The sequence below is a fragment of the Prionailurus bengalensis genome, chromosome F2 (assembly GCF_016509475.1).
Source record: "Prionailurus bengalensis isolate Pbe53 chromosome F2, Fcat_Pben_1.1_paternal_pri, whole genome shotgun sequence".
NCBI lineage: Eukaryota > Metazoa > Chordata > Mammalia > Carnivora > Felidae > Prionailurus > Prionailurus bengalensis.
Window position 1 is genome coordinate 83,644,323 of NC_057353.1, and position 19,806 is coordinate 83,664,128.

The 19,806-nt window shown below is 43.8% G+C and overlaps 1 protein-coding gene across 2 annotated transcripts; it reads right to left on the minus strand.

The window, feature by feature from the left end:
• Positions 1-345: 345 nt before the first annotated feature.
• On the minus strand, positions 346-19,594 carry LOC122495963 (zinc finger protein 252-like). 2 transcript variants are annotated; one of them, XM_043602177.1, is made up of 5 exons: positions 19,386-19,594; positions 17,196-17,270; positions 16,683-16,809; positions 15,983-16,096; positions 346-4,502 (listed from the first exon to the last, which is right to left on the minus strand). In XM_043602177.1, exons 2-5 carry the CDS (start codon positions 17,232-17,234, stop codon positions 2,143-2,145), a joined length of 2,640 nt encoding a protein of 879 aa, XP_043458112.1. In that variant the 5' UTR covers positions 17,235-17,270; positions 19,386-19,594; the 3' UTR covers positions 346-2,142. The 2 variants fall into 2 exon arrangements, with proteins under 2 accessions (XP_043458112.1, XP_043458113.1); XM_043602178.1 differs by lacking the exons at positions 15,983-16,096; positions 16,683-16,809; positions 17,196-17,270; positions 19,386-19,594 and adding an exon at positions 10,232-10,360.
• Between the last annotated feature and the right edge of the window lie 212 nt (positions 19,595-19,806).

The window sequence follows — 19,806 nt, forward strand, 5'->3', positions numbered from 1 at the left end:
TTTTCTGTCATTGATCAAACACCTAAAAACCCATCTACCAAACCACATTTAAGTAAGATGTACCATTTGGAATCAGCAGATGGGCCAGCCTTGGGGCTGCAAGCTTCCTACCAGCACTGCCTTCATTCTTGGGGTGCTGGGGTGCAGCAGGTGCTAGCCTGCAGGACTCAGGAGGTATCAAGAGCCTGGGTGGTGGAGCCACACAGAGAGCACTCCCACTGAGCGGACTGTGCCTCAGGTCTCACTGTGAAACAGGGTAAATAAAAGTACCTACGTCACTGAATTGATGTGAGGGCTAAATGAGAAAACCCATGCAAAGCATTAATCACAATGCCTGGCACATGCTAAGGTAAAAAAGTAAAGGTTTATTGACTGAATCACAATTTTCATTCAGCATACAACCATTATTATCACAGTAAATTCACTCCCATTTTCATTTTTTAAGTCAAAGCTATTTGCGGTGAAGTATGCTTAGGAGGATTATCATCAAGAGGCAGATTTTTCTAATCAGCTTTTCAACATTCTAAGAGAAGTAAAGACCACTGCCACTACCATATGGACAACAGCCTGGAAAATAAAATCTGAAGTACAGGTCAAGTCAATGCAAGAAAAAAGAATGGAGTCAAATTCTAAGAAAGCTCCTTTAATAAATGGGAAAACTGGAATAATTTTATTAGTGAAAATGACACTATTAAGGAATAAAATGGCCAATTGCTCTCACTTATTCTTTCTTACCCTGATTCTTATATACAAAGCACCATTCCATTATAGCTTATCCCAAATATTCACTGGTCAATCTCCTCTCAAGTGGTTGTTCATATGGCATTCAAATTGTTCATCAAAGACTCTAAGCTACTTTCAGTCGTCAGATTTCAGCTTCTACAACTGTTTCTCACAGACTGCTGTTTGCTGAATTTCTATTTATTTATAGCCTGTTTCAGACCATTTTGATGTTAATCTTTCCTCCACAAAGAAAGTAGGAAAAAGTGCTAAAGAAGTTTCTGGAGAACAGGGTCCTGAGGATACTGAAGTGAACCACTCATAAGGGAACCTGGGCCAGAAGCACCACAGGCAAGGGTGGCAACTCTGGAAACTGGCTTTAGGAAAACAGAGCTCCTAGGATATTTGTCATCTCAAATATCAAGAACCAAAGGACACCGAGACCTTGCTGAACAACATCACTCTGGAGGACAAAAGGCAGCTTTAAAACATGCACACAAGAGTTCCCAGGCTGACAAACAACCTGCACAATTAACTACTTACCTACCTCACCTGGAATCCTGTCCTCTGGCAGCAGAAGGACCTGCCACTCCTCACCAGAGTCTGCTCAGTGCCAGGCTGCCCAGAACACAGTTATGACCACTCACCTTCTCCCCCTGAGAAACTGATACAGAATACACCAACCTTGGTTTTGAGAACAAAACCTGTTAAGTCATATCCCATATACCACTGTGTGTCTACTTTATGGCTGCTTTCCTCCCAATTCACAGGATTTTGTCTTTCCCAATTACCTTGTAGAAAAACCCATTTTACTTGTGTCATTCGACTCCTTAGCAGGACCTTACAAGTTTCAATCTACACATAAGCCTCACGTCGTTCCTTGACAAACTTTGCTCAAGCTCATAAGGTTTCTCTCCTGTCTGAATTACCTGATGCTGAAAAGGGATAACATTTTTGAAGTTAAAGGGATATTCCTCACAACAGAACGAAAACATTTTGAAGAGGCCCTAACAAAGAAATCCCAACCTGGCTCTATCATGATTGAAAGTGCAAGGATTCCGGTGAACTTTTCTTGAACCTGAAATAGATGAGTACAAGGAAAGAAAAGCAGGTGACCACATAAAATACCTCACTGCACCTTAAGATCTGGTGCTATGAAAACATGATTTTAAATAAGTATATTTAAGCTGTGCTTGTTTAAAGTACTGAAGCACAGCGCCACCCTCTGAATCTGAGGGAAGGCATGTGACCTTGGAATTTTTAGCACATAATTTTGCAGCCTACCTTTAGTTAACAGCACACCGGGAGATCTTAAATCACTGGAGAGATGAATCTCCAAAATGAAAGCTGTAAAAGTGACAGCTTTCCCATCAGTATATTGCTTCTGAGGTAAAACAGGGAAGACTATCGAATAAAGTGGAGTTATTCTCCACTGTGAACTTTACGATGCTGAATGAAAGCTGCCTGTGCACTAAAGAGGGCCCCACAATTAATACACTTATAGGCTTGCTCTCCAGTGTGAATTTTCTCATGACCAGTAAGAGTTATTCTCTGACTAAAAGTTTTCCCACATTCATTACACGTATAAGGTCGTTTTCCACTGTGAACTCTCTGATGACGAATGAGGTGAGAGCTTTGTCGGAAGGATTTTCCACATTCAGTGCATTTGTAGGGTTTCTCTCCTGTGTGAATTCTCTTGTGTTGGATAAGGGACAAGCGTGCACTGAAGGCTTTCTCACATTCATTGCACATATAGGGCTTCTCTCCAGTGTGAATCCTCTGATGCTGAATAAATTGTGAATGCTGACTGAAGGCCTTGCCACACTTCTCACATTCGTAAGGCTTCTCTCCTGTATGAATTCTGTGATGCTGGATGAGAGAGGAGCGGACGTTGAAGGCCTTCCCGCAGTCACTGCACTCGTAGGGATTCTCTCCAGTGTGAATCCTTCGATGGCGGACAAGGTGTGCACTCTGGCTGAAGGCTTTTCCACAGTCTCCACACTCATAGGGCTTCTCTCCATTGTGTGTTCTCTCATGTTTAATTAGGGTGGATATCTGCCCAAAGGTTTTCCCACACTCGTTACACTCATAGGGTTTCTCTCCAGTGTGGCTCCTCTGATGCTGAATGAGGTGGGAGCCCTGGCTAAAAGCCTTCCCACATTTGTGACACTCATAGGGCTTTTCACCATTATGGACTCTCTGATGTTGAACAAGGGAAGAGAGCACACTGAAGGCTTTATCACACTCATTACATTCATAGGGCTTCTCACCATTGTGTGTCCTTTGATGATGAATGAGATTAAAACTCTGGCTGAAGGCTTTTCCACACTCATTACACTCATAGGGTTTTTCTCCAGTGTGAATTCGCTGATGCTGAATCAGATGTCCCTTTTGACTGAATGTCTTCCCACACTCATTGCATCCATAAGGTTTTTCTCCAGTGTGAATTCTCTGATGCTGGACAAGGGACAGGCGAGCGCTGAATGATTTTCCACACTCATTGCATATATAAGGCTTCTCACCAGTGTGAATTCTCTTGTGCTGAATGACTTGGGAACGTTGACTGAAGGATTTCCCACATTCATTACACCTATAGGGTTTCTCTCCAGTATGAATTCTCTGATGAACGATAAGGGTTCGGTTCAGGCTAAAGGATTTCCCGCATTCATTGCATTCATAGGGTTTTTCTCCTGTGTGAATTCTCTGATGTTGAATGAGAGATAATCGTGCACTGAAGGCTTTGCCACACTCAGTACAGTCATAAGGTTTCTCTCCAGAATGAGTTCTCTCATGCTGAAGGAGGTGTGACTGTCTACGAAAAGCCTTCCCACATTCCTTACACGTGTAAGGTTTCTCTCCGCTATGAGTTCTCTGATGATGAATCAGGTTAGAGCTATGACTGAAGGCTTTCCCACACTGATTACACTCATGAGGTTTCTGCCCAGTATGAATCTTAAGATGTTGACTATAAGATGAACACGTACTGAAAGCTTTTCCACATTCACTGCACTCATAAAGTCTTTCTCCAGTGTGAATGTTATGGTGCTGAATGAAGTAGGCATGAGCCCTGGAAGCTTTGTCACACTCAGCATAGGTGTGGGGCTTCTCTCCACAGTGAACTCTCTGATGTTGGTTGAAGACAGAGCAGTGGCAGGAAGTTTTTCCACATCCACCACACTCAAAGGGCTTCTCTCTGGTGTGATTACTCCCATGTTGAGAAAGAGCTCTACTCCGGCTGAAAGGTTTTCCACACTCAGTACACTCAAAGGATTTCTTTGGCCTGTTAACCCTCTGACTCTCACCAGGAACTGAACTCTGCCTGGCCACTTTCACAAACACATCTGTCTGACATGATCTTTCTCCTAGATGGAAACATGGGAGATTAATGAGGCCCTGAGTTTGTTGAAAGTCATCTACATGTGGCACATTCTGGTGGAGACTCTCCCCTCTAGATCCTCGATGAAATCCGACAGGGTTTGGGTCTGCAGTGCAGTTTTCCTCCGTGGAACCGGATATCTGGCCTTCCCCCATAGGGGTTTTCACACGTGTCAATGTCACCGGTCTGGAATTGTTCTTCTGGGAGAAGGATTTCTTAAGTCTTTCCACTGTAGATTTTCCCCAGTAATTCTTTATCTTTCCCTCAGTTTTACACATTCCTTCAAAATCAGATTCCTTGGATATATTTCTTGCATGTTCTTCTGGTTTTGCTCTCTGGGACTCCACTGTTTTGGAAATTTCCTGTTTTGGAGTTAATTCCTTTTTTTCCATTAGAGACTCAAAACCTGAAAGAATGAAGAAAAATGAATTATGTGTATTCTACTATGGGAAAAAGAATTAGAGCATAAATAGGAACATTTATATGAAACAAGTATCTCCTAGGAGGATACTGGATTTTCAGAATGCAAAAGCAAAAAATGACCTCACTGGGATGAGGAAAGAGGGGAGAGAAGCATTCTATCAAAGCAACAAAAGCTGGTGTGGGGAGGAAGTAAGGAGAAGCCCAAGGTCAAAGTGTTACATCTCCAGATGGGCCAACTAGGCACAGATGGAGCAGAAACAGTGAGGCATGACTTGAGGGCGCTCAGAAAGGTGATGAGGGTAACAGGAGTGGAGGCTCGGAAGGTCACCACCTCTGCTGATCATGTCATTGCTGCATACTTTGCAAACAAGGTATCTTCTTATAGCTGCTTATAGCTTTCTATAATAGATATTCAAATATTTGTTTAAAAATAAATGAATGATAAATGGCTTGTAATGAATAAAGGGTATACAGAGTAACAGATAATGCAAAATGATTTGATATGGACAAATTGGCTTTATAGAAGCAAATTAGGGTAAATAGAGAAAAATAGATACAAAGAAAAGATACAAAAACAGATACTCATCCAAACAGCAGGCACAGTACAAGGCAGAAAAGCTAAATGTGTGCAACAGTCCATACCACACATTCCCAATGTACAAAAGTACCTGAGTATTGGTAAAAATTGTGATACAACCGAATTCTGAAATTCAATGAAAGGAAATTTACTAAAGACAAAAATTTCACACTAAACCACTGAATCATGTGGACACAATGACCGTTGGAAGGATAACCCAGGTCAGAACACTGAGAGGAAAGCCCTGTTGTGGGATGCCATGAAAGCATAATTGAACCTCTTTTGTAAACTAGTTCTTTTTTTTTTTTTTTAATTTTTTTTTCAACGTTTATTTATTTTTGGGACAGAGAGAGACAGAGCATGAACGGGGGAGGGGCAGAGAGAGAGGGAGACACAGAATCGGAAACAGGCTCCAGGCTCCGAGCCATCAGCCCAGAGCCTGCCGGACCGCGAGATCGTGACCTGGCTGAAGTCGGACGCTTAACCGACTGCGCCACCCAGGCGCCCCTGTAAGCTAGTTCTTATAGAGCTGTAACAGGCTGTTACTTGCAGACTGTTTGGCCAGACAAGGAAACAGAGCTGAAAACGTTGATTAGATGGTGTCTAGCATTGGGCTAAGTCCTTTTAACAGACTTCAGTGAACTACTCACAGTACTTCAAAGGGATTTACTTAAGTATGGAAGCTAAAAACAAACAAAAATTTATTCTAGAAACTTATGAGCAGTCTGAAGGGGCAGACTCTGGATGTAAACATCCAGAATTCTTGTGGCTTCTATCAGGAGTATCTGAAGTGTCAAGAGTCCTCAACATCTTAGGAGTGGAGTCTAAAAAGATCCCAGTCGAGAGGTATTATTTCACTGGGTAGGAAACAATGAAGAATGTGAACAAAATGAGAAACCACAGAAGAGGGGTGCCTGGGTGGCTCAGTTGGTTAAGTGTTCGACTCTTGATTTTGGCTCAGGTCATGATCTCACGGTTTGTGGGACTGAGCCCCACTTTGGGCTCTGTGCTCACAGTGTGGACCTTCTTGGGATTTTCTCTCTCTCTGTCCCTCCCTGACTTGTGTGCACTCTCTCCCTTTCAAAAACCAACCAACCAACCAACCAACCAACCAACCAACCACAGAATAGAATGATCTGTGGGTCAAGAAGCAACATCGCATGCTGATTCATGCTGTCATTTTCCCTCAGGAATCTAGTGATCCTTGGTTGCCTATTTGTATTTTAACATGAGACAATAAAAAGATGCTTGGGAACTCTGTGGATGAATGGTACTTGTCAAGTGGAGGCACATTTGAGTAAGGTGGTAGTTATAAGGCCAGGGCATCCCCAAATGTCAAAATTTAGAAGTCTTTCTTCTATGGTTGGTTTTTTGAGGCAATCCCCTAATTTTTGCCTTAGATAGACGATGCCTTACTGTTGGGTATTCTTTGTACAAAGTCAGAGGAAGGATGTGTCACTATTAGCTGTTTCTGTATTTACACCTTTTAGTTGATATCTCAGGATTCAGGTCTTTTAAAAAAAAAAAAAACTAAACTAAAAACAACTCTTTATAAGTGGTAGACTGTTTTTCCATCAGGAGGTGCAAAATGTCTGGTTGCTTCTCTTTTTTGCAATGTTAGCAGCCATTAGTGATCATTATTATTATTATTATTTTTTTCAACGTTTATTTATTTTTGGGACAGAGAGAGACAGAGCATGAACGGGGGAGGGGCAGAGAGAGAGGGAGACACAGAATCAGAAACAGGCTCCAGGCTCTGAGCCATCAGCCCAGAGCCCGACGCGGGGCTCGAACTCACGGACCGCGAGATCGTGACCTGGCTGAAGTCGGACGCTTAACCGACTGCGCCACCCAGGCGCCCCTAGTGATCATTATTTATATTCATTTTTATTTAAAAATTTTTTTAACGTTTATTTATTTTTGAGACAGAGAAAGACAGAGCATGAATGGGGGAGGGTCAGAGAGAGAGAGGGAGACACAGAATCTGAAACAGGCTCCAGGCTCTGAGCTGTCAGCACAGAGCCCGACGCGGGGCTCGAACTCCCGGACTGCGAGATCATGACCTGAGCCAAAGTCAGCTGCCTAACCGACTGAGCCACCCAGGCGCCCCTATATTCATTTTTAAATTTGGAATTTTGAAATAGTGATTTCTAATTCTGTCATTCTTTTCTTTTTCTTTAAAATTTTTTTTAATGTTTATTTATTTTTGAGACAGAGACAGACAGAGCATGAACAGGGGAGGGTCAGAGAGAGAAGGAGGCACAGAATCTGAAACAGGCTCCAGGCTCTGAGCTGTCAGCACAGAGCCCTACGCGGGGCTCGAACTCACGGAGTGTGTGAGATCGTGACCTGAGCCGAAGTCGGCCGCTTAACTGACTGAGCCAGCCAGGCGCCCCTCTTTTATTTTTTTTAAAGCTGGAAGCTCTATGAAGAGAAATTTCTACTCACCAATTGTTCACTTATCCTGAGGTATAATACATCTTATAAAGGCAGAATAAACACTTGATATTTTTATTCACCAGTTTTCAGAATAATGAATCAACTCCCTAGCATTCCTCAAAGGTGACCAATGAGTAGGAAATTACTCTAACAAAGTCTAACTCTAACAGCTCTAACAAAGCCTAAGACCAACCCCTTGACAAGACATGGTGATTCAATGTCATGTTATCTTTCTACCAAAAGGAGACTTAATCCTCTTTCAAGAGTATGACATCAAATGGAGACTCTATAATGTTTTATCTATAATATTGACTCTCAATTAAATATCAGAAAGTATGTTAAGAAAAAGAATAATGACAAGAAACCAAGAGAAAAAAATACACAATAGAAACAAACCCACAGGTGATTCAGATACTGTCATGAACCAATATCAAAAGCAAAACTGATTAGTATATATAAGAACATAAAGAGATACAGAATGTGACCAGAAATCAAACGGAAACTGAAATTAAGAGTTCAATAGAGAGTTTGTTAGCAGATAGGACATAATAGAACAGAGGATTACTTAACTGGAAGGTACACAAGTAAAAGTATTCTTAAGTTTCAGATTGAAACACAGAGGGGGAAAAAAGGACAGGAAATACAGAAAAGAGCATAAGAAACAGGTGTGATATGGTAGAACAGTGTAATATATGTATAGTTACAATCCCAGAAAAAGAGGAGAAAAGGAACAGGACAAAAGAAATACTGGCTTCCTCACACCTATCAGAATGGCTAAAATCAACAACCCAAGAAATAATAGATGCTGGCAAGGATATGGAGAAAAAGGAAGTTTGTGCACTGCTGGTGGGAATGTAAGCTGTTGCAGCTGCCCTGGAAAACAGTATGAAGGTTTCTCAGAAAGTTAAAAATAGAACTACCATATGACCTAGCAATTGCGCTACTGGGAATTTTCCCAAAGAATACAAAAACACTAATTCAAAGGGATTCATGCACCCCTACATTTACAGGAGCATTATTTACAATAGCCAAGATACGAAAGCAGCCCGAGTGTCCATCCATTGATGAATGGATACGCATGGTGCATATATGGGCAATGGAATATTATTCAGCCATAGAAAAGAATGAAATCTTGCCATTTGTAACGACATGGATAGAGCTAGAGAGTATTATTCTAGGTGAAATAAGTTAGAGAAAAAAAATACCATATGATTTCACTCATATGTGCAATTTATTTTATTTTTTATTTTTATTTTATTTTTAATTTTAACATTTATTTTTGAAGGAAAGATACACAGAGCATGAGCGGGGGAGGGGCAGAGAGAGAGGGAGACACAGAATCCGAAGCAGGCTCCAGGCTCTGAGCCATCAGCACAGAGCCCGATGCGGGGCTCAAACCCACGAACTGTGAGATCATGACCTGAGCTGAAGTCAAATGCTTAGCCAACTGAGCCACCCAGGTGCCCCTCATATGTGCAATTTAAGAAACAAATGAGCAAAGAAAAACAAAAGAGAGAGAGGCAAATTAAGAAACAGACTCTTAATTATAGAGAACAAACTGATGGTTTCCAGTGGGGAGGTGGGTATGGGGATGGGCTAAATAGGTGATGGGGATGAAGGAGTGCACTTGTTCTGATGAACAGTGGGTGATGTATGGAATTGTTGAATCATTCTATTGTACACCTGAACCTCATATCACACTGTATGCTAGCCAACTGGAATTAAAATAAAAACTTGAAAAAAAAAATATTAGCTTACAACTTTCCACAACTGACAAAAATCTACAAATCATTGCAAAAAGCTTGAAGAATCATAAGCAATATAAATGCAAAAAGACCCCACACCTGGGTATAACATAATCAAAGTGCTAAAAACTAAAGAAAGAAAATATTTAGAGCAGCAAGAAGAAAAAGACTTATCAACTTAAAAGCAAAATAAGACTGCAGGCTGACTGTTCAACTGTAGAAGTGGAAGGCAGTAGACAAAAGGGTGTTGTTAATGGGCTGAAGAAAATAAATGGCAACACAGATTTCAGCATCTAGCAAAAACAGTCTTCAAAACTGAAAGCTAGGAAATTGCATTTCCAGGATGACAGTGTAAAGAACTCACTGGATCCATGTTACAGCAAAACAAAGATGGTAAGAATTATAAAAACAGATGAACACAGGGGAAGGGATAGAAAAATAAGATGATACCAGAGAAGGAGGCAAACCATAAAAGACTCTTAAATATAGAGAACAAACAGGGTTGCTGTAGGGGAGGTGGGTAGGGGGACGGATTAAATGGGTGAAGGGCATTAGGGAGGGCACTTTTTGGGATGTGCACTGGGTGTCATATGTAAGAGATGAATCACTGGGTTCTATTCCTGAAGCCAAGACCACACTGTATGTTAACCACCCTGGATTTAAATTAAAAACAAAAACAAAAAAACAAAAAACAAAAATGACAACAACAAAAAACCAAACTAACAATGATTTAATCTCCGGAAATTATCCTAAGGGCAAACTGCAAATCAAGAAGCAGTTTTCTTATTCAAGAAAATCTACTAAAATTTGGTATGAACACTGAGAATGTAGGGCATTTGAGCCATGACCCACTCCATCTCTACCCACAGCTCAGCCTGACAGATGCTGTACTTGGGTTCGGTGGGGACAGGAAGAAGGGGCCTTTCTCCTTGGCTCCTAGTGAAAGCTTACCACATCTCACCAGGAGGTTAGGCCACGGGTAGTTACCATTCCTTCCAACTCCAAGGCAAAGAGGCAAAAGTCCTGGTGAGTGTGGCTGAGAGGGCAGGGAGTCACCCTGCTGGAGTCAGAACAAACCTCTAACAATGCTTTAAAAATACCACAGCCCTTGGGGCGCCTGGGTGGCGCAGTTGGTTAAGCATCCGACTTCAGCCAGGTCACGATCTCGCGGTCCGTGAGTTCAAGCCCCGCGTCGGGCTCTGGGCTGATGGCTCAGAGCCTGGAGCCTGTTTCCGATTCTGTGTCTCCCTCTCTCTCTGCCCCTCCCCCGTTCATGCTCTGTCTCTCTCTGTCCCAAAAATAAACGTTGAAAAAAAAAAATTAAAAAAAAAAATACCACAGCCCAAGTTTAATTGGATCAGACTGCTGAGCTATTTATACCCTAGGGTATTATCAAAACAGCAGAGCAATCTTTGTTGCTTTCCTCACATAGGAAATTCCAAGGGATTCAGGAGCTCTGTGCCAGAAATGGGGATGAGAACCAAATATGTATTCATTATAAATCACAGTATCACAGATAGGAATATTTTATATGTGACAAAGACAGCACAGAGGAGGTGAGTGAATGCAGAGTGCTGTTGGGAGTCAGAAAATGACAGCAGGTGGCTAATGGAATGTACAGGAACAAATGAAGACAAATGGTAAATAAGAAAGTAAATACAACAAACTCTATATTCATTCTTGTTCTCATTTTTTCCTCAATTTTCATAATAGACATAATTAATTATATAAAGTAAGAATTATGAAAATGTATTGTTTTACTCGGAACATACAGAGATGGAACTGTGTAACACTAGCACAAAGAGAGGAAGAGAAAATAAAGCCATGTAGAAGCAACAATTCTACATGCCCCTGGAATTGTTAGTATAAACCAGAAGGAGATTCTGATAAGTTAAGATGTACCTGGTAAGTTCTGGAGCAACCACGAAGAAACTAAAGGTACTAGGTATGGCCATGTAGCTGAACTCACCACTGGAACGGGAGAGGCAGTGATTCGGGCTTCTTCAAGGCCAGGATTTACCTCCTCTGCTCTTTCTCTGTCTCACAAGTCTGAGGACAGATGTGTTTATGACGCGGAGCATAGAGACGGGGCTGGAGATGAGCATTTGGACATGCTGCTCCAGAGGACGGCAGACAAAACAGATAAACTGGCTTCTGAACAAGCATGTCCAACAGGGAACACACCAAACAGGGACTCTACTACATGAGGAAAAGAAACTTTTATCTGTTCAAGCCAACGTATATGTGGTCTATGAAATACTGTCACCTAGTGCCAAGAATGAACATTTCTACATAGGAAGATTTGGGGTGATTTTATTCTCATTGCTGTACTTCTCTACAAGACTATTTTGGTAAGATGATACGTGTTCACTGTATAAAAATACTTTTTTTTTTCTTTTTAGGCAGAGAGAGAGAATTCCAAGCAGGCCCCATGCTCAGCTGCACAGCCGATGAAGGGCTTGATTCCACCACTCTGGATCATGACCTGAGCCGAAATCAAGAGTCAGCCACTCAAAAAACAGTCACCCAGTCACCCCTAAAAATAATAAATTATCTTATTTTTTAAGTTTATGTATTTATTTTGAGAGGGAGAGCGAGCAAGCAGGGAAAGGCAGAGAGAGAATTCCAAGCAGGCTCTGCATTATCAATATAAGTCTGGTGTGGGGCTCGAACTCATGAACCTTGAGACAAGACCTGAGCTGAAGTTGGAAGCTTAACTGACAGAGTCACCCAGGCACCCCCAAAATAAATTACTTTTCAACACACATTTCATAGCTTCCTACTCCTCTGGGATCAGAATCACATCTAACACACATCTAACACAGCCTGCTAGGCCCTAATGCAGTCCTGTCTACTTCTCTTTTTTTTTAATGTTTATTTATTTTTTGAGAGAGAGAGAAAGAGGCAGAGTGTGAACTGGGAAGTGGCAGAGAGAGAGGGAGACACAGAATCCGAAGCAGGCTCCAGGCTCCAAGTTGTCAACACAGAGCCCAATGAGGGGCTCAAGCCCACGAACCATGAGATCGTGACCTGAGCCGAAGTTGGGACGCTTAACTGACTGAGCCACCCAGGTGCCCCTGTCTACTTCTCTTTAAACATGTGTGTCTCTGTTCTGGTCTGTCCTCCCCTGTACACTATAGGCTCTGACAGCCACGAGGATGCTACCCAGCTTGTTCACCGTAAGTAAGCCAGATCATAGCTGAGTGATACATTTGAATTCATACACGTCCTGTCCCCAATTCCCAGCCTGTCCTTGACAAATTCTTCTGCCTGGGTGTCCTTGTCCTTGGACCCCCTTCCCTTTTGCTCAGGTTCTTCTCAGGCTCCTCCTCCTACCTAAGAGGCAAAACCACAGGACCACCAGGACCACCAGACAAGGCCACCAGGAGAAGAAGCACGTTAAATGCTCAGCTGCAGGACGGTGAACATCCCTGAAACTGGGCAGAACGACAAAGTCCATCCTGGTCTCAGGTGGCACAGAGGAAACCACACAGTCTTGGAGCCAAACAGCCATGATTCAAATCCCAGCTACTCCCCAGCTGTGTGTAACTGACTCATCTCTCTGATCATCAACTTCCTCATCTATGAAATAGGGAAAATAATGCTTCTGGCATGGACTCTGAGCCCTCAAGAAATTGTAATGGGAGGTTGCACCAAAGGCCCTTGGAAATCTCCTGGAAGATAAACCACTTCTTACTTCCAGGTAAGGAGATATGACAAAATAGAAGTCATCAGGGGACAATGTTTAACATATTGTGTAACCCACAGAGGGTGGTGCATGTGGAGAAACGAAGGGGGACCCCAAAATAAGTTTAACTGGTTTAATTTCATCAGGCAAAATCTGGGTAAGAGAGTTACAGAGGCATGCTACCACTCAGTTATTTTACAGCACTTCTGCCAACTCTACCCCTTTCCTGCCAGCATGGACTCATTTCCCTATATGCCACCATTCCCACTGTGTGCACCCACGTATACAGGAAACTCGATAAATGGACTGTGCAAAATTGCAGGGTACAAGAACAATTTGCAAAAATCAACCATATTTTTATACATAAGTAATGAAGAATTGGAAATACCATGCACAGCAGCATAAAAATAAAAATACTTAGGAATAAATCTGACAAAAGATGTTAAATGCCTAAGCGTGGAAAACTAAAATACTACTGAGAAACTGAAACATAAATAAATGGAGACGTACATCTTGTTCATGGGTCAGAAAACACAATATATGTCAATTCTCCCCAAACTGGTCTATGGATTCAAAGCAATCACAATAAAATGCTAGCTGTCTAGCAGGAGCAGAAATCAACAAGCTGATTTTAAAGATCATATGGAAATACAGAAGACCTAGAATAGCCAAAGCAACTCTGAAAATGAAGAACAAAGTTGGAGAATTAATACTACCTGATTTCAAGACTTTTTAAGTTTACTTATTTATTTTTGAGCGCACTTGAGTGGGGGAGGAGCAGGGAGAGGGACAGGGAGAGAGAGAGAATCTCAAGTAGGCTCCACACTGTCAGCATGGAGCCCAGTGCAAGGCTGGGACTCATGATCCATGAGATTATGACCTGAGCCAAAATCAAGAGTCAGACATTTAGCTGACTGAGCCACCCAGGCACCCCTGATTTCAAGACTTTTCGTAAAGCCTCAGTAATCAAAACAGTATGATACTGCAGTAGAGACTGACAATAGACAAACAGAAGAGAGCAGAGGGTCCAGAAATAAACCCACACATATATGGACAACTGATTTGTGACAAAAGCACAAAGACAATACAAGTGGAGAAAAAATGTTTTTTTTTTCAACAAATGGTGCTGGAACAAGTGGATTAACAAATTAAACAAATTAAACAAATTAAATCTTGGTGGGGCACTGGGGTGGCTAAGTCAGTTAAGTGTCCAACTTTGGCTCAGGTCACAATCTCATGGTTCATGATTTTGAGCCCCATGTCAGGCTCTGTGCTGACAGCTCAAAGCCTGGAGCCTGCTTCGGATTCTGTGTCTCCCTCTCTCTGCTCCTCTCCTGCTCACGCTCTGTCTCTGTCTGTCTCAAAAATAAACATTAAAAACATTTTTTTTAAATAAAAATTAAAAAACAAAAAAAATTTAACAATCAGAAAGCAAAAAATCCAGTTAAAAAATAGGCAAAGACATGAACAGACACTTCACCACTGAAAATACACAGAAGGGAAACAAGTACATGGAAAGACAGCTAACATCTTTAATTACTAGAGAAATTAAAATTGAAACCACAATGAGACACCACTACACATCCATCAGAGTGGCTAAAATGAAAAAGACTGATGACACCAAGTATTGATGAGGATGTAGAGAATGGAACCCTCATCCATCGCTGGTGGGAATATCAAATGGTGCAACCAGTTTGGAAAAGAGTCTGGCAGTTTCCTAAAAAGTTAAATATATACCTACCATGTAATCCAGCCATTCTATTCCTAGGTATTTACCCAAGAGTAAAGGAAATGAATGGTCATACAGGGGTCTGCATACAAATGTTCTTAGCAGCTTTATCTGTTATTAACCCCACACTGGAAACAACCCAAATGTCTGTTAACAGAATTGATAAACAAATTGCGGCATATCCATACAATAAAATACTAATCTAAAAAATAAACAAAATAAAAAATAAAAAAATTAATAAGTTATTGATACATAACATGGAAGAATATCAAAAGAACTATGTTGAGTCAAAAGATGACAGACAAAAAAAAAAGAATACATGCTCTATGATTCCAATTATATAAAGCTCTAGGAAATGTAATTTATATAGACAGAAAGCAGATCAGTAATCACTTCACGATAGAGATGGGAAGAAGTGAGAAGGAGGGATTACAAAGAAACAGGAGAAAGTTTTGGGGGTAAAGGATATTCTTGCTATCTCGACTGTGGTGAATAGTTTCACACATACATACATAATGCACAAATGTTAGCATATTGCACATCTTAAACATGCATAGCATATTAATGCTTAATATACATTAATAAAGCTGTTTCTAAAAGGGGGAAAAATGCATGGAATGTGGAGCCAGTATGCCAGAGATCCAACCCAGCTCTGTTCCTGGCCAGCTGTGTGATCTCAGGCCAGCAACTGAATCTCTCGTGCCTCAGTTTCTTGAGCACCAACTGTGAGGACCTTGGAAGATTGCATAAGTTCATGTACTGAGCACAAATGTCCAGGCGTTGTTAGCTGCTGTGGTAGCACAGAGGATTCAGCTACACTTACTGTTCACTATTTATATGCCCATACTCTTTGCTACACATGAAGAAACCCTAACTCATGTTTTTCTCCAAGGCCCTGAATCAGCCTGGGAAGTCTAAGTGAGCAATAGCAGGAATGACTCTGGGCAGGAGGGCATATCTCTGGGTGGTCTTTCCAAGCAGCCAAGGCAGAGCTGACCAGCAAGGCCTGAGAAGGAATGGGCAGCCAGGGCAGGGAGTCAGCGCCCCAGAAAGATACCTGAGCTCTTTTCTGGGATCTTTCTGATCATTTTCTAGGGTAAGGGAACCATGAACTCATTTATGGGTATAGAGAGAAACGAGAAGAAAGGCAGAAATGGAGAAGAGGGAAAGCAAAGCCTTGGCAGTGACAAGAGATGTGGCCCAGAGCTCACAGAGAAGGGCCTGGAGAAGTGGCAGCACCTGCCAGCAGGGGCAGGAGAGCATGGGGGCATTCCTGGAGACTTACTTCCACTCCTGTGATTCCGGATCCAGCTCTCCTCAATTCTCAGTGAGTGTGGGGTCCATGGTTCTTCCCCCTTCTCCAGCCTGGAGATGACATCAGGTTTGGAACGTTGAAGTCCTGTTCCAGAGAAAGGAAGCAAGACTGACAATTCATCCAAGTCCAGGGCAGGATGGCCCCATGGGCAGCACGTGTGTGCTGGTCATGACCTCCCCTGTCACCTGGTCTGCAAATCAAGGAGACAGATTCAGGCCTCTGCCCCAGCTGAAGAAAAGTTACACCCAGCGCTTCTGGGGGCTGTGGATAAGGGACAGAGTTGGGGCCTGAACACATCACACTAGAAGACTTGGTGTCTTCCAAGGACTGTCTTGGTGTCTACCAAGGACTGTCTACAAGGACTAAAGGGAAGCAGCACATTCTGGTGTAAGGTGGGGCTCTGAAACCAAATGGATTCAAATCCTAGATCTGTCCCTGACTGCCTGTATGAACTTGAATGATACTCTTCTTCTATACTTCCTACAAGGAAATTGGGGTGTCCATGGCACTGCCTGTCCTCTCCTCTATGCAGACCAGGCCTGCCTGGGACCAGGGTCATAAATGTCTTGCGTTCGGACCCAGGGGATGAGGAGCCTCTTAGCCCCAAGCCTAGCCCCAGTCCCATTCATGAGCAAGGAACCCAGAGCCCAACTTCAGAGAGAAGCCTTACCCAGCGAGACCAGATTTCTGTAGGTTTCCAGCATCACGTCCCTGTAGAGGCCTTTCTGAGCAGGGCCCAGACAGCCCCACTCCTCCCAGGAGAGGAGCACAGCCACGTCCTCAAAGGAAACTGAGACCTGGAATGACGAGATCTTGTTGCAACCCCAGGATCAGGCCCAGGGTGGGTCTGGGGTGTGGAGGAGCCATTAGGCTCAGGATGGGCAAAATCCCTCTGAACGCATGTACCAGACTTATCCTCACAAGAGTGGCCTCTTTGAGGCAGGCACCATTTCCACTTGTCTTTGTCTGCCGAACCCCTGCCCTCCACTGTGTCCGGTCCAGGGATTGGGAAGACACAGTGTGGGGCACATTTCAGGGACCTGAACTCAGGGACCGAGGACACTGGTGAAGACAGGCAGCCAACTACCCTCTGGGACCAGCCCCTCATAGAGAGAACCATGGAGAGACTCCAGCCAAGAAAGGGCTAAGGCCACACAGAGGTGTCTCCATGCATACCACTCACCTGGGGCCCATCAGGAAGGAGCTGCTTGACGGCTATCATTGGATCTCTGAGCTTTTCCCAAGGAGGTGGGCAAAACTGCAGGGAGAGGGAAGACTGTAATGGAGTGTGACCAGCCTGCTTTTCTCACAGCAACACTGAGACTTCTGTGCCTGGATCTCAAGAGGTCTATGGCAGCAGACATGGAGTGTGGGGCTGCCAGAAAGCCCTGGGAAGGGCAGATGGCCTAAGCACCCAGTAGTCCCTGAGACTATATCCCCCTCGCCCACCATGAGGCCTCCCCAGCAGCCCCTGGTACAACAGCATCCTAAGGCCACCACGTGATGGCCCCAGCAGTGCACCTGGCTGGAGGAGCCAATGGGCTGCATCTCAGGCCCACTTAGGAGGTCCTGGAGAGTGGGCAAACACCTGAGGACAAGCAGACCAGGCTCTTTCTAATGCAGTGCACAACAAGTAGGGAGGCTGACAGACAAAATTTTAAGTGCCTATGACAGGTGGCGATAAAGGACGGAAAGAATGAGTAGCATGAGGGCAGTACTTGGTGGTAGGAGATATTTTACAGAGGATAGTCAGGGAAGGCACCTTTGATAAAGCAACATCAAAGGAGAGACCTCACTGTAGTGGGGGCAGGCAGTATGTGGATATTAGGGGAGATATATCCCAGGAAGGGGAAGGCACAAGTGCAAAGGTTATGAGGTGCAAGCTCACTTGATGTGTGCAAGTAAGGGCAAGGAGGCCAGAGGGGCTGAAGGGGAGCTGGGAGGGCACGAGAAAAGAGGGTGGAGAGCCTCCTAGACTATAGGATTTGGGCTTTAGATCTGAATGAGGTGGGAAGCATCTAGAAGGTCTGGACAGTGATATGACCTTGAGAGGTCTTGTGGCCTTTCCAGCTGCTGCTTTGAGAACAGACTGGGGGTGGGGGGTGGGGGCTATCAGGGCCTAAACAGGAAAACCAGTTGGAAGGCTCTGGCTATAATCCACGAGAGGTGACCAGAGTGGTGGCAGCAGCTGATAAGTGATCAGATTCTAGATGCATTTCAAAGGCATACTTAATAGGATTTGCTGATGAATTAGATCTGGGATAAAACATCAAGAATTCTGGCCCAAGCTATTGAGATGATGACATCTCCGTTCACTCAAAAGGATAAGACTGTAGAAGTACACCTGAAGGGTAAAAATTAAAAACTGGTTTTGTATGTGTTGTATTTAAGATGCCTATTAGACTTACAAGTGGAGAATGAGAGCTTTTGCATATATGGGTCCATAATTCAGGAGAAAGGCCGAAGCTGGCTGGGTGAACACTGGGAACTGTCAGTATACATATGACATTTAGAACCCCTCCTCTGGTTTTACTACAGGCTGACAGGTGACATGAGGGTTATCACTCTCAGCAAAACCTTCCCAATCAGCCTCTGATACGAAGCTAGCTCCCACCTCCACAGCTCCCCACTCCATGCAAACGAACCCCTTAGTTCAAGTAGAAATGTGTATCACTGGTGGGTCTGCACTCTGCCTTTGCTTCCAGACTGGCAGGAAGGCATGTAACACTGCTGCTGGAAGCATGGGCTCTGGAAGCTAAGAGGGCTGAATTCCAAATTTGGATACACCACCTACTAATAATGCAAAGGTCCCCGGTAAGTGACGAGTTTCTACACAGACCTTAAAATGAGAACACTACCGCTATCCTAAGCGACTATTTTGAGAATTAAATGAGGAAAATGTATAAAGTACTTTGTATAGTGTTGGCAAACCACAACCAAGAAAAATATAACTAAACCTTAATCACTATCATTAAGGCAATGTTTATTGACCGCCCAACAAACGAATGAACGAACGCCGTGATTGTTCTAGCTCCAGAAAGTGATCTCCTGCTTGTCCCCTTCAGACCCAGGAACCGAGGTCCCGTCCCTGACAGCTTTAGCAACTCTATCCTTTCACCTAATCAGCTGCGTGAAAAGCACTTTTCGAGAAAAAGCACAATTTGATTCATCCCCTGACCACGTCCCAACCTCGCCTCCTCGTTAAGGCCTTCTTCATCCACGCGGCGACCCGGGGAGCCTGGACGCCACGGAGCGGGTCTCCGCGGGGGCCTCCGCCGCTCCCCTGCCCGCCTCCCCACACTCCACGCCACCTCCGCGCGCTACCCACGGCCGCTCAGACACCTCCGCGCCGGCCGCCCTCGCCCAGACTCACTCAGCTCGGACACGGGTGGACGCGCCCCTCGCAGACGCCAGGCCCTGAGCGCCAGAGCGGCCGGACAGGAAGTGCCCGCCTTGAACTTCCGCCGCGCCCTCCATCTCACCACCAATCGGGTTCCCGGTTCCGGAGGCTGCTCACAGAAGACTCTGCGCTCCTGGCAAGTTCCTGGGTCCTGGTCCTGACTTGGTTGCCAGAAGCCGACTGGCCTTGTGAGAAATGTTAAAAGCTCTTTAGAGAGTTGGGAACTGTCACAGGGCGGAAACTCATGAAGAAAGGAAAAGGATCAGAGAAGGAATAAGTGACAGTGAAACAAAATCTTTTATTTTTCTTATTCCCGATTATTCTGAAAGATTACTGTTTTTCAAAGTAATAATAGCAACGATATATTAGGTTATTACAGCACATGGATGAGTAA

What these genes read in the sequence shown, in the direction of transcription:
- LOC122495963 (XM_043602177.1), bottom strand. Translation starts at nt 17,234, where the DNA reads ATGATAGCCGTCAAGCAGCTCCTTCCTGATGGGCCCCAG. An exon ending in CAGAAATCTGGTCTCGCTGG is followed by an intron (nt 16,097 to 16,682) that starts GTAAGGCTTCTC and finishes TCTCTGGAACAG; the next exon opens with GACTTCAACGTTCCAAACCT. An exon ending in CCGGAATCACAGGAGTGGAA is followed by an intron (nt 4,503 to 15,982) that starts GTAAGTCTCCAG and finishes TCATTCTTTCAG; the next exon opens with GTTTTGAGTCTCTAATGGAA.